At 40.5% G+C, this 15,647-nt stretch overlaps 1 protein-coding gene across 1 annotated transcript in view; it reads left to right on the top strand.

Annotated features, from left to right (window-relative positions):
* Positions 1-15,647, top strand: part of Ranbp3l (RAN binding protein 3 like) — a 31,054-nt gene that overhangs the window by 6,702 nt on the left and 8,705 nt on the right. Inside the window, exons 5-11 of the mRNA XM_045132158.1 lie at positions 475-549; positions 2,662-2,733; positions 3,368-3,507; positions 5,614-5,717; positions 7,713-7,797; positions 13,703-13,805; positions 14,134-14,264. Coding sequence (XP_044988093.1) covers positions 475-549; positions 2,662-2,733; positions 3,368-3,507; positions 5,614-5,717; positions 7,713-7,797; positions 13,703-13,805; positions 14,134-14,264 — 710 coding nt within the window. The remainder of the gene's footprint in view (positions 1-474; positions 550-2,661; positions 2,734-3,367; positions 3,508-5,613; positions 5,718-7,712; positions 7,798-13,702; positions 13,806-14,133; positions 14,265-15,647) is intronic.

Genomic DNA, 15,647 nt, shown 5'->3' on the forward strand with positions numbered 1-15,647 from the left:
GATTTTAATACATGACATACTGTAATTTGATGGTATTTTTCCTCCTATTACCCTTTTTTTTTGTCTCCTCCTTCACCTCTATTCCACTGAGCCTCTTCCTCTCTCTGAGTAGTGCATCTGTCTTGATATGTAGTTTTTGTTGTTGTTATTGTTTTGTTTTGTTTTCCTCTGTCCTGAGTGTCAAAATGTCAATGGGCTCAATAGTGTGCAGGTCTTGTGGAACTGAGGACATCTTCCTCTCTCCACTGAGTTCATTGAGCTCATCTTCTTATACATGGTTGGCAGACAAGAAACATTTATTGAATTGTATGAAAATAAAATTAATTTATAATCTTCATGAGAGGCACTCTATTTTATTGATAAAAAATATAAATCTATTTCTAAACTGTTGCTCTCAATTTTTTAAAAAACAGGAAAAAATCAAGATAAACCACCCCACTTCCTTAATTACTTGAATTTGTAATCTGCTTTTAGTGTCAGCAGTGTCTCAGAAGCGCCTGAGATCTTCATCCTTCACTGACCTCCCAACCTTCCCCCCTTCGGGGCCAGGTAATGAGAAACTTCTAGAACCTCAAGCCTGACACTGACTTTTAAAAATCATTCTTTATTGTGAGTTTTCTTCTGCAGCTATTATAAAATGTTGATGTTTTAGCAACAAACCTTAGCAAAGCATGCATGAAATATATCTTATGAATACTAACTCTATAAATTCAGGCAGTACATGTGTTTCTTTTTGGCAGAACATTTAAACTTGATGTTTTGTAAGACTTCATGTTTAAATAAATAGATGCCTCCATTTTACGAACTTTCTCATACACTGCCTTTGTGTCTATCAAGAACTCAGTTTGCCTCATCTCTTTATCAAAGCACCCCAGTAATTCTTTTCATCATGGACTGTATTGCTTTTGGACAATAATCATTATTTTATATAAGACAGCTACAGCCCTATAAAAATAAAAAGGGATTGTTTATTTTATGTTGTATTGTCCACCTAGTTTATGCAGTACTCAAGGTACATAAGTATGCATACATACATATTTTAAAGCTTAGGATGTGACTTCATCAGATGTTCACTAACTAAAACATCTCTTGAAGTTTATAATGCTTTATCAAGCAAAATTGTTTTATTAAAATAAAACCTTGGAATAGTCGTCACTTTCTCTACATTAAAAGTGATTTATATTCCTCTGTATTTTTATTTCTATTGAGCAATCAACTGCTTTTCTACGTTACCACTAAGAGTTTTATATATATATATAATATATATATACACACATATATGTATATGTATATATATGTACCTATATTATGTATAATATAATATAGAATATAATAATTTATATAATATAAGGTATTATATTATATTTTCCTTTTCACTGATCACTCTCTACCTAGGAACTACACAGTTTTTAAGTCGGTAAATCCATATTCTTTTCTTTTTAAAAATTTAGAGAGAGTGGGAGAGAGACAGACACAGAGAGGGAGAATTGGCATACCAGGGTCTCAGCCAATGCAATCAAACTCCAGATGGGCAACCTTGCACTCGCCGCACCTTTGCGTGTCTGGTTTATGTGGGATCTGGAGAGTTGAACATGGGTTCTTAGGCTTTGCAGGCAAGGGCCTTAACCACTAAACAATCTCTGTAGCCCCACATTCTTATTAATAGTTCCAAACACGACTGAGCAACAGTATGTCAAGCTGTCAGGCACTATTTGGTCACAGAAAAGACACTTCTTAGCTCATCAGACTCCTTCTGTACCTGAATGATAAGCTACATTAGGAGAAATGTGGATGTTTATCCCAAAGCATCATGTTCTTGTTTGTTGCACTTATGTGTACAGCAATGACATAGATGGATGTTATCTACATAATTACTCATAACTACTTCATTTTATTTTTGAAAATCATATGCACACAAAGAAAGCATAATAATGGGACACTAATAACTAAGAAACATTCCATTTTATGTTGTATAAAACATTAAACGGTGTTGGAAATGGGAAAACAGTACAATCTATATGACCCTGCTGTTGGTTTCAATAATAAAGCTCCTAAAAATCATTTAGTTGAACTTTGAATTAGAGAAGCAATTCTATCCCAACTTTCACGGTATGCCCTAACACTGAAGAATGCTTGAGAGAAGTAATTGTTACTCTCTTGTCATCTCCATTAGCTAAGTGTCAGCTTCAGAGCTTTCTCTATGGGTTCAGTGCTTGCAGCCCACCATCACCCTTACAGGAAAACAAACTAGTGGTCACCTTTATTTGTTGGTTTAGTACATTCGTTAGAGGTGAGCTGTACAGGTTTTGCCAATAGTTTTATATAACATTTTGTAAGAGCTCTGTATGTATTAGTTAATGCACACAGGCTTCCTTCCCACTTCAGTGTTTATAATCTGCGGAATTTCTTACAGTACACTATTTAACAATTATGAATAATGATGCACTTTCTGTCTGTGGCCTAGTTGTAGATTTCTGAGAGTAAATAGAATTACATAGCAAAACACCAAATAGTCACATTTTTAGCAGAACCAGCCCCCTAATGAGCCCTGCTTACCAGTATTAGTGCCAATAGCGCCATCTACTGGTAAATTCAGAACAAGGTTTTTCTACAATAGAATTTTACATATATATTTTAAACTTTAAAAACTTTTTTTTACAGTAAGGAAAAACAATGTTTTCATGACATCAAGTCTTGTGCAAAGGAATGTTGGAATGAACAGTACAGAACAAGGTTCGTGGTTTTACTTTCACAAACCGCAGAAATTCTGTATCATACCATGAATGATCTGCTCTCTCACTGGTATGTGTGTTGTATGCATTTCCGTAGGGCAAAGTGATAAAATATGCGGAATAAAAACATTTGGTAAGGGGCTGGGAAGATGACTCAGTAGTCAAAGGCGCTTGCTTGCAAAACCTGTGGGGCTGGGTTCGATTCCCCAGTACCCACATAAAGCCAGATGCACAAAGTGGCCCATGCATCTGGAGTTTGTTTGCAATGGCAAGAGGTCCTCGTGCTCCTATACACCAATGGTCACTGTCTCCTAAATAAATGAATGGACGAATGTAGATAGATAGGTATATAGGTCGATAGATAGATGATAGATAGATAGATAGATAGATAGATAGATAGATAGATGGATAGATGAATGGATATTTGGTAATCCAGGGATCATATTCAAACTAAATACTTTTGGGGGGAAAGCCAGATAAGAAATGAGTAGTAAGCAACCAACTCACTTGCTGTTTTGACTTTGATTTGTCCCTCATGTAACCTTGAGGTTAAAAAAAAACAACATTCTGTTAGTTGCAAATGAATGGAGTATTTCACTAAAAATGTGCTGATCTTTTAATTCTGTTCCTCTAAGGTCCCACGAAACATTCTGAACATGTCCTAAGGCCTTCCATGCTGCAGCCTCCACCAAGTCAAAGCCGTGACAAAGGAAGCAAAACAGCTGGGCCTCAAGCTCCAGAACCCTGGAAGAGCAGTGAAAGCCCCGAACGCCAGGTAGAGCACCCCCTCTGGACCGAATTCCCTTCCCCAGGCCTCTTCTGCTGGTGGTTTGGGGGACTAACACAGCCAGCGCGCAGGTGGGGAAGCCTGAGCTTTGTTTGTTGCCCAAGCACCTCTTAAGCTTGAGAAACCAAAGGCTAGACAGCAGAGTGCTCTTGGTAGTCATTAAAGTTGGCCTCTAAAATGGAAGGGTCGCACTAGATCTGGTGGGAAAGCTATCGACCAGGCAGTGGAAACTCCTGAGCAGGGTGGGGGACTCCAGAGCACCGAGGATGTGAGACCTGGGGAAGCAGTGTGAGGTGGGCAGGGGTGTCAGAACCTGCAATCAAATAAGGAGGGGGATGTCCTGCATCCCCACATGTTGAACAACATAGTGTGACTCTGCCAGTCTGGGTCACAGCAGGGATCCACTGTAGATTTGCCTTATGAGTTACAGGAGCAAAAATCCCACACAGTATAACTAGGGGGCGGGAAGGGTGACAAGGAGAAGTCAGGCAGCCTGCAGAGACAGACATGACTTCTCTTCCAGCTACTGAAAGGTCTGAATCGCTTACCAAGCCTGGATCCTTAGGCTTCACAGGCAAGTGCCTTAACTGCTACGCCATCTCTCCAGCCCCCAAACTTATCATTTTGACTGAGAGATCATTTACCCAAGTGCCGGGGGTCATTGGCATGTACTTTGATTTGGCAAACCATGGCACAAGTTCTCTAGTATGCACTTGCCAGCTTTTAAGTTCCTGTTATAAAATGGGCATATTCATATTTTACTGATTGATATAAAGACATAAGTGGAAACAGAACCCACATGCCACCCCTTAGAATACCTTTCCAATCTCTGTAGGAAAATAGAGGTATTCACAAAACACGAGAAACACTGGACCAAATGACTCCTAAGATTTCTTCCAGCTCTCAAATTCCTCACACCCACATTTACCGTGTCAGTGTAGGTAGCGTACACTAGGTGTATATGCTCATATGGCAGTTACCTGTTGGCTCAGTTAGCAGTGGAAAATGTCGAGATGAAGAGATGAATGGGTGGCTGCCTTGATGAAGAGTAGACAGTTCTCAATGGCATTCTAACTGACCCAGAAAGAAGAACTAACTGAACCAGGCTCAGAGGGTAAAAAGCAACGAAAGGGTTTCTGCGTAGTATAATGAAATGCAGCTGCTGATATCAGAAAGACCTGTACTTAGATGTCAGCTCTGGATGTGACTTGGACAAGATAGTTGAGCTCCTTATATCAGTTTACTCATCTGTAAAATGTGGACAGATATACAAAATAGATTGAGTTGTAAGGGGTAACTGAGATGATCCACCAAAGGGCTCTGGGTAATATTTGAACATAGCAAGGTTTTTTAAAAAAAAATATTTTTGCCAGGTGTGGTGGTGCATGCCTTTAATCCCAGCACTTGGGAGGCAGAGGTAGGAGGATTGCTGTGAGCTCAAGGCCACCGTGAGCCTCCATAGTGAATTCCAGGTCAGCCTGGACTAGAGTGAAACCCTACCTCCAACAAACAAATATATACATACATACATACATACATACATACATACATACATACATTTTATTTACTTATTTGACAGAGAGAGAGAGAATGGGCATGCCAGGGCCTCCATCCACTGTAAATGAACTCCAGCTACATGCGCCACCTTGTGCACCTGGCTAACATGGGTCCTGGGGAATCAAACCAAGATCCTTTGGCTTTGCACGCGAATGCCTTAACTGCTAAGCCATCCCTCCAGCCCTGAACATAGCAAGCTTTTAACATATTTAAACTATTAACTCTTGACTCCCTGTATAATGCTTCTAGACAAAAGCAATTTCAATGAACCTCTGACAATTTTTAAAAATTGTTTTGTTTATTTTTATTTATTTATTTGAGAGCAACAGGCAGAGAGAGAAAGAGGCAGAGAGATAGAGAATGGGCGCACCGGGTCCTCCAGCCACTGCAAACAAACTTCAAATACGCCACCTTGTGGATCTGGCTTATGTGGGTCGTGGGGATTTGAGCCTTAAACAGGGGTCCTTAGGCTTCACAGGCAAGTGCTTAACCACTAAGCCATCTCTCCAGCCCCTGATTTTTTTTTTTTTCTTTCAGATTTCTGAGGGGAGCTTTGGTTTACCAGGTAAAATTTCACCAACTGCCAGAAGTTCAAGCCAGCCATCTGCAAGTCAGTGTTTTTTAAGTGTAGCATCAGTAGGGTAAGTTAATACAAGTTGAGTATTCCTTATCCAAAATGTTTGTGACTAGGTAGGTTTCAAATTACAGATTATTTTTTAGATTTGGGGATATTTGAGTATACACAATGAGATAGAGATGAGATCCCAGTCTAAACATAAAATTCATTTATACTAATTGATAATATTTAAGCCTGATAACTAAACTTATACCCCAAGATATAGTTTGTACAAGTAATCAAGAAGATACATACACCACAAATATTCATGACATCATTATTTATAATGGAAACATTGAAAAACCCATTATTAGGAAAATGATGGAAAAATTTATGTACACTAATTTGTACACATAACCTGAATGTAGCTGTGTATAATATTTTTGATAATTTCAGCTCTGATCCATCACATGAGACCAGAAGTTTTCTACTTTTCATATTATGTCAGTGCTCAAAAGGTTTCAGATTTTAGAGAATTCTGGGTTTTACAGATTTTCTAATTGTGAATATTTCACCTAATGTGAGAACAGAAGTGTTTTCCTTTCATTCTTGCTTTCCTTTATTATGACCATCAATGGAATAAGAGTTTTCTGACATTGTATGTATAAATTATTAGGATTCTCATCTGAAAGGACATTTTATGAGAATATTAGTATAAAATCACATTTCAAAAATATTTTCATTTCACTATTGTCCTCTTTATATTGGACTCTTCATTATCTCATAGCCTTAGTTGAAAACATAAAGTTTCATAGGTTACATAAAGGTATAACTAGACTTTTGGCACCAATTCTCTAGGTATTAGAATAGTCTTGTTTTTTTCTCTTGCTCTGGCATTCTTTTCCCTTCTTTTTAAGTGTTACTTACTTTAGTTTTAGTGTTGCCTATTATTTATTGGCATGAGTTATAAAGACAAAAAAAGTATATATTTCCAAAATGAAAAGCTAGCAATACCAAGTCTTACTGAAAATGACGGAATTCTCAGTCTGAGAGAACATTAAGATCAGCTGTAGGCTCCGCACAGGCACAGTAGCACTCGACTACCTTGAGCCTTGGGAGTGTGGGAGAGAACCTTGAGTGTACCCGCCAGCAAGGAGAGAGCTACACGTTTCTCATCATGGAAAATACTGTTAAAATTAAAGTCTCTGGGAATAGAAGAAATTAAAACAATGTATGCTCAGCTATAACTGATAATATGAGTGGGTTTGGTTTTTCATTGAAGATCTCTGATTGCTAAACCTACCATTGGCTACGTAGGACAGGAAAAAAAAAATCATTGGAGATTAGAGAGGCTGTCCTGGAAAAGCAAAAAGATAGAATCTGCGTAGCCCTCCATCTGATCCTATACACCACGCCACGCAGTGATGGGCATGAATGAGACCACTTATACAGGCCAGGAAGTGATGGGTACAAGACCACTCTATCGGCTGTTGTAGTCAGCTCCATGTGGCTGGGAAGAACTTCCCAACAGGCCCAGTTAATAGGAGGATGGGATTTATTTCAAGCTTACAGATCCAGGGGACATTCCATCAGTGGTAGGAGAAGCTGTTTACTTTCACAGAGCTAACAACTTCAGCAAGCAAAATACCAGCCCTGGCAGACACATGAACCCTGCCAGAGCTCAAACTGCTTTGTTCCCCCTCCCCCCACACCTCTGGGCTGGATCAGATCCATCTCCAGTGACATGCCCCCATCAGCAGGCTGCTGGAGACATAAGCAGCCTGATGCTAAGGGGACATACATTCACATTCAAACTATCACACAGGCTATGCAATGGAGGGTGCAAGATCATTTATATAGGCCATCACCATTTATACAGGTTAGTGCTGATATAAATAAATATACGTATAAATTACTGACCTCGGTTTTCCTTCATCTATCATTGACTTTGGATAAACAACAGTTAGCATGTTTATGCTTTATATAAATCTACTGGACTACTCAATTATTTTTCCTGCTAAGGTTTGAAGTGGCTTTATCAGCAGATTTAAAATAGAAAATGCTTATTTCTTTTGCTTAGATGCCAACCAAATGAAGATAAGTATTCTTTTGAAAGTTACAGTTCTGACTTCGTTTTTGGAGAAAACATGGTAGAAAGAGTTGTGGTAAGATTTTGGAAAATTATTATTTTTATTCTTTATTTTTTCATGGTAGGGTTTTACTCTGGCCCAGGCTGACCTGGAATTAACTATGTAGTCTCAGGGTGGCTTCAAACTCAAGGTGATCTTCTTACCTCTGCCTCCCGAGTGTTGGGATTAAAGATAAGTACCACCACACCCGGCTAGATTTTGGGAAATTATTATAGAGCTGCAATTTCAAGTTTCTGAAGGCAAATGAATTAAAAGGAGTGTTAAACTGGAGCACACTTTTTAATTCCTGGATTGAAAGACATAATTTTTTTTAACTGGAAAGACTGTCCTGAGAAACACATCCTAGTTGTTTGAGGAATAAATGGGAAGCCCATAGAGGAAGGGAAGTATGTAATTAATACATTACTAATATTAAATATTAAACAGTTCTTTGACTTGTGTTAAGCCAAAAGTACCCAATGAAATCCCAGAAGCCTGTAGTATTTACATATGTACAATTACTAATGATATTTTAATCTAGTAGCTTTTAATAGCTTTTCAAAAAATATTTTTATTTTATTCATTTTCAAGCAGAGAGAGAGAAGAAAAGAGAAAGAGAGAATGGGTGCACCAGGGTCTCCAGTCACTGCAAACAAACTCCAGATGCATGCGCTACCTTGTGCATCTGGCTTTACATGGGCACTGGGGAATCAAACTTAGATTATTAGGCTTTGTGGACAAGTGCTTTAATCAATGAGCCATATCTCCAGCTCCTTAATAGATGTTTATAACAAGATGTATTTAGAATCATTTACCAATGTGTTCATTTTAAAAACTTTTCCATTGTTTTTTAGGTTTTTACTATTTAAAAACTTTTGCACCAGATATTTTTGGTTTTTTTTTTTTTTTACTATTTCATATGCCATATATTATATTTTGTTCACATATGCTCCCATTGCCCCCTTTTATCCTCCTCCCACTCCAGCTGAACTTCTTCCCATCTCATGCCAGTGGCTACACCACTGAAGAGAATAACTCCCCCTCTCTTCCCTATACCCATTAACTACTCGGGGAGGGGTGGGGTCTGATGAGCCTCTACTCAGTGCAGGGAGAAATGTTGATTGGCCCTGTCTTATGCAAGTCCATGTGAGTGACCACATTTGCTTTGAGCTCATGAGTGAATGGTCATGTCATGTCCCAACCATAGTTCCACAGCGCTCCTCCCCAACCTCCAGCTCTTAATCCTTTCTGGCCTGCCTCTTCCACAATGTAGCCTGACCCTTGGAGGGGCTGTTATAGATGTCTCATTTAGTGCTCTCAACTAGTTTAGTGCTCTCCCAGTTCTCTGCGCCCCCAGTGACCACCAAGGAGAACCAAACACGCATGCAAAGGCACAGAGCTTTATTTTGGGCTTAAGCTAAGACTCTTGACTTCACCAGCACAGTGCAAGAGCCCTGAGTAGCGGGAGGGCAGGGCTTTTATAGGGATTTGAACAAAGAAGTAGGGGGCGGTTACATGATTGGTTGGTTTAAACAGTAACTGTACTTGTGTTCTTTTGATTGGCTGGGGCAGAGAGGCAGAAGGGACAAGTCTTGGTCAAGTCTGGGGCATGCCTGGACATGTCTGGGGGCTGACTCAGGTCCTCTGCCTAAGCCGGAATTTGAAACTTAGGCCTAGCCAGGGCAGCACCTTACTGAAGCCTGTCGTGGCGCCAGTATGGTTTCTGGGTCTTTCATCAACATTTACTTATTATTATCTTAACATTCTGATGCGTTTTGAGTCTCCCCTGTAGTCACCCCCACTGGCAGACAGAAGCTTCTCTGGCTGAAGGTGAAAGCAGCAGTAATCATGGGTTAAAACATAAACATTTCAGGTTGATTAATGCACACAACATATCTATTTAGCTGAACAACAGTACTAGCTTCTTTCCTAGGCTCTATACCTTCCTACCCACAGGTTTTTGAGTAAGTTTTCAGTATCACACCTGTGGAGCAAACTCCAAATCCCACCAGAGAGCAGATGGTTATCCCCACATCAGTCATTCCACCATTGTACCAGTATGTTCTTATTAACCACAACTGTACCCATATGCAAAAAAAAAAATCATTATTATAATTTTGGTAGGTTTATGTATTTATTGTGTGTGAGTACATGTGTATGCCTGTGCGCATGCTTGTTCATATGAGTGCTCTGCAAGGGCAGGCACACAGTGTGCCACAGTATATATGTGAAGGTCATTAGGGCAACTTTCACCTTCCATCTCATTTGAGGCAGGGTTTCTTGTTGTTCAGCCCTCTGTTCAAAGGGCTGGCTATCCACCAGCTTCAAGGAAATTCTCCTGTCTCTGCTTCCATCTCACCAACAGCATGCTGGGATTACAGACGTCAGTGCCAGCTTTTACGTTAGGTTTGGGGATCCAAGCTCAGGTACTCAGGCCTATGCAGTAAGTGATTTATCCACTGAGCCATCTCTCTAGTCCAGTGTTTAGTAGGTTTAAGAAAAAAGTTACGATGATGTGTTATTTGTCTACAGAAATTTACTTAACAAATCAAAACCCCTCACGGAGCTGGAGAGATGGTTCAGGCAGTAAAGCACTTCCCAAACAAGCATAAGGACATGGATCTGTATCCCCAGAACCAACATAAATGTAACCTCAGCACTCGTGAGGCAGAGACAGGAGGCTTTCCGAAGGCTTGCTGGCTAGCCTGACTAGGCATGTTGCTGAGCCTTAAGGTCAGTAAGAGGTTCTGTCTCAATAAACAAGGTAAAGAGCAACTAAGGAACACACTACATTCGATGTCAACCTTGGGCCTCTACAGGCACACACACACATGCATACAAATACATACATGTGCCCCATCCACACACACACATATATGCATACTTACGCATGCATGCACAGCATGTACACTCAGATACACACAAATCCCTAACAATTACGACTATTATCTCTCACCTGTGTCGACTACCGAGCATTGCCCTGAATGAAGCAGCAATGCTGGGCCTGTGCAGAGCTCTGACGTCTAAGACAGCAAGGTGAAGAACTGCCCAGCAAACAAAACAGCATTACCTGTGCCTGTGGTTTCACAGAGCCCCACACACCTTTACACGGCACAGAATTTTCAGCCTTTGCCTAGACCAGGATGGCAGCTGAGACAGGCCCAATTTGGCCAGCTTGTCAGGGTTACCCATAAAATGAGAATTAGTAAGGGAGTTGAAGTCCCCAGACCCATTAGGTCAGAATCTCTATGAGTGAGTCCAGGTGTTGATACTAATGCATGAGGCTTGAAATTCATCTAAATAGTTAGATGAGGCTAAATGAGACTTACAGTGGTCTAGAGGGGCTTATAGAGAGATACCTACCTACACAAATGAACTACAGCCAGGGCCACAGTAGCTTCATTCGAGAAAGCACTTGTGATCATTTCCTATGAACATTTTAAAATCTGACTTGTAGAAGGACTGGACCATCCTATTTCTTTCACTTAGTAGTATCCTAAGGATACCAGAACTACAATGATATCCTGTATTTTTCTTTCAATTAATCTTGTAAGACTGTGACCTTGTGATGGTCTTGGGGCCAGGGCACATTCTTTACCTATTAGTTAACCATGTGCTTTTACAGTGAGTCATTAAACTTTCTGAGTCTGATCTTCTGTTTTCCTTAAAATGACAATGATTATGCTCTTCCCTACCAATTTCAGAGAGTATCTTTTTTATAAAATTTTTATTTATTTATTTGAGAGCAACAGACAGAGAGAGAAAGAGGCAGAGAGAGAGAGAGAGAGAGAGAGAGGGAGCAGAGTGGGAGTGCCAGGGCCTCCAGCCACTGCAAACGAACTCCAGACGCATGTGCCCCCTTGTGCATCTGGCTAACGTGGGTCCTGGGGAATCAAGCCTCGAACCGGGGTCCTTAGGATTCACAGGCAAGCGCTTAACCACTAAGCCATCTCGCCAGCCCTCACAGTATCTTCATTTCCACTTAAGTAATGTGAAACTGTTGAGCACATGAAGGAAAGACAGAACGTGAGTTCTCAAGTGTCACTGTTACATTTTTCCATCATGCAGCAGGCTGTCCGTGCTCGTCAGTAACACGGACGTTCGTCTTTACACAGGTTTTCATCACATCAGCTTCACATTGCTGGGATGGACTTCCAAACCAGACACAGCTTATGGGAGGAACAGGATTTATGAAAACTTACCAATCCAGTGGAAGTTCCATAATGTCAGAAGGAGCTGGCCCCCTTGCATGGGTCCATGCAGAGAGAAATACCACCACCAGCACCATAAACAAGCACACTCCAGGAACCCAGCAGAACTTATGCTGATCTCCACAAACATTAGGCTGGAATTCCAGATCCACCTCCAAACACACCTTAGGGCGGGACCCTAGGATTGGCCCACATTGACACCAAGTTACAAGCTGTAATAAAACTCCTGACTCTTGGGCTGGAGAGATGCCTTAATGGTTAAGGTGCTTATCTGCAATCTGCAAAGCTTAAGAACTCATGTGCAAATCTCCAGGTCCCACATGGCCAGATGAACAGTGACTCAAGCGCACAACATTGCACATGTGCACAAGGGGGTGCATGTGTCTAGAGTTCATTCACCGCAGGCTGAAGGTCTTGGTGTGCCCACTCTCTCTCTCTCTCAAAATAAAAACAAAAATACAAAAACAGAAACAAAACTCCTAAATTTGTTGGGGGACATCCTTTCAAACTTCCACATGAGCCTTGGAAGTGATTGCTGGAAAAATTATCTGAAAAGAATAATGAGGATTTGTAGCAGGCAGCTTTAGGTTCGCTGAGATGAACTTCCTGACCAGGCACAGTTATGGAGGAAGGGATATTTATTGAAGCTTACAGATCCAGGGGAAGTTCCATAAATAGCAGAGGAAGCTGGCCTGCCTTTTGGCCTAACCAAGCAGAGAGAGAGAAGTACAAGCCTAAAAGTCAAAGGCCACAGCACACTTCAGGAACTCCAGCTAGGCACACTTTGCACTTTAGGTTGAAATCTGAAACCCACCACCACACCTTAAGATTCACCCAGTGACACTCCCTCTAGCCAGGTGGCTGCAGATGCAAACTACAAACAAATAAAAAACTGAATATATTGGCGGCCATCTATTCAAACCACCACAGGATTCTTCTCATACAAGTATCCTCTGAGATATCTAGTGAGGCCTTCTAGGTAACTTTTCTCCCCAGGAAGTGGGGAAGTTAAGCAAGAGTTAGTTTCTGAGAGTACTTGAAACAGAGATGACAGTGTTACCTCCTAGGGATCACGCCCGCTGTTATGTTGCGGGGGGAGCATGGAACAGCTATGATTTATTTTTGTGCCACTAGAACCTTCCCCATTGTTCCTGAGGCTAGATCTTATCACAAGTAGGCTGGTGGTAACTAGGTTTTTTGAGGATAAAAACCAAGGCCTCCTGGCAATTAGCAGAGGTCTCTTGTTATAGCACAAGGGAAGCGTGAAATGAAAACACAGCAGCTGGGTTTGTGTGCTATGTTGAAATTAAGGGGCTAGGGAGATAGCTCAGTGGATAAAAGCACTTGCTGCACAAGTATAAGGGCCTGAGATCAAGTCCCAGCACCTATGTTGCCAGGCATGCCTTTAACCACAGTGCTGAGAGGGGCAGAGACGGGAGAATCACCAGAGCTCCCTGGACGGCCAGTCTGAACCCCACCTTCCCAGAAAGGCAGCTCCAGATGCAGTGAGAGACTCTCTCTCAGGAAAATAAGGTGGAGAAGCAATAGAAGCGCATACCCAACATTCTTCTCTGGCCTTTGCACACATGTGCATGGGAGTGCATGGACATACATGTTCATATACCATGCATGCACAGACATGCACAAATAAAACCTTTTGAAAAAAATCTTTTGGCTTACTGCAAATATACATGGAGACAGTTAAATAATGTACATCTTTTCCCACCTAGGACACTCAAAAGCTGACCCAGACTCAACTTGAAAATGATTCCTATGCGAAGGGAAAAACATTCAAGTCCATTCCAAAATTTCCCATCAACCCTTCATATTCAAGTAAGGACACTTTCATTGGTAGAGCATTTAACTATTTTGTCTTCTATCTTTATAACATTTACTTGGTGTTTATAAAATTTCAAATGCCACTAATCTAGTATTTCAATTTTTTTTTTGTACAGACTAAAACATACAGTTATTTCATACCACAGGCTTTAAAATGTGGCTGGCTTAATGCTGTATGGGAGTCAATAAAGTGGTTTTACCTAAACTCAAGCTGTCTCTGATTCTTTTAAAATTTAATAAGACATATGTTAAACAGGGCAGCAAAGTGCTTTCACAACAGAGGAAATGGTACTTATGCACTTTTCTCCCACTTTTCTCTTAGGAACAGACTCTGCTAAAAATATATCCCTAATTGAATCAGCTGCTGGTTTTTTCCCCCGGCCATCCCGAAGATGCTTGCTGGAGAAAATTGATGTCCTAACAGGGGAAGAAGCAGAATATAATGTGTTAAAGGTTTGTATGTTACCTACGCGTTGCTTTTTCTGGTATCGCTTGCAAATATGGACTAAAACTACTGTCATCTTTAAACATGTGGAAGAATGAAATACAGTTTTCATAAAAACTAAGTTGCCTGACTAGTGTTGGAGGTTTTCAGAGCTTACAATATTTTGTCATCTTCTTACATTTTACATGTGTAGTTTTCAGGAAGGTGGCTTGCTAATTTTTCAACCACTTATACTGGCCTCTTAGGAAAAAAAAAATGGCTAGCTGAGGAACTTCCTGCCTCAGCCTCAGCCTCCTGAGTGCTGGAACTGCAAGTGTGTATGGTGGGCTATGATCCTGTCTTTGAACAACTTTTCATGCCTGCTTTTGTAATCAGAGATACTCACATGATTAATTCTTATACTGATGGCTTTAAAATGTTCATAATATGACTTGATTGCAGTTTAAGATAAAAAGATTTATTACTCTTTTAAAATATTTAGAATTTTGTATAAATCAGCAATTACCCAGGTATACTCAACAGCTCCACGGTGTCATCTTTGAAGTGAGTGGGTTCAGGGCACTATAAGCATCATTTTTTAATTAGGCAAGAAGTTCCCTTTACCTTTCTCCATACGCTCTTCTCCCAAACTCTCCCCATTCATCTTTGTTTCCTCCATGATTCAGGGTGCTTTTCTTCCTGGTGCTTTTACTTGAGGTGTGTCTGGTAGCATAGTCCATAGATTATATAATGTTAGCCTAATCACAGTGAGTGCAAGGGATGAGGCCCTGGCATGCTATTTTTTAAACTGTCTTGGTAATTCTTTTTGGCTGTCTTTGTAATTTGTTTTATATAAATATTTTTATTTTTATTTATTTATTTGAGAGAAAGAGGGAGAGAGAGATTGAGAGAGAGAGACAGGGAGAGAATGAGCATGCCAGGGCCTTCAGCCACTGCAAATAAACTCCAGATGCATGTGCCACCTTGTGCATCTGGCTTATGTGGGTACTGGGGAATCAAACCAAGGTTCTTTAGCTTTGTAGGCACCATAGGATCCAGCTATAGCACTCCTAGGCATATATCCTAATGATTCTTCTCACTACCTTAGAGATACTTACACAACCATATTTATTGCTGCTCTATTCACAGTAGCTAGGAAATGGAACCAGCCTAGATGTCCCTCCACAGATGAATGGATAATAAAGATGTGGTACATTTACACAATGCTGTTCTATTCAGTGGTAAAGAAAAAAAATAAAATTATGAAATTTGCAGGGAAATGGATGGATCTGAAAAGGATTATACTAAGTGAGATAATCCAGGCCCAGAAGGCACATGCCTTAAGTGCTAAGCCATCTCTCCAGCTCTGACTTGGTAGTTCTTGTATACAAGTGTATTTGAGAACTTGAGAT

Source organism: Jaculus jaculus, chromosome 13 (genome assembly GCF_020740685.1).
Source record: "Jaculus jaculus isolate mJacJac1 chromosome 13, mJacJac1.mat.Y.cur, whole genome shotgun sequence".
Lineage (NCBI taxonomy): Eukaryota > Metazoa > Chordata > Mammalia > Rodentia > Dipodidae > Jaculus > Jaculus jaculus.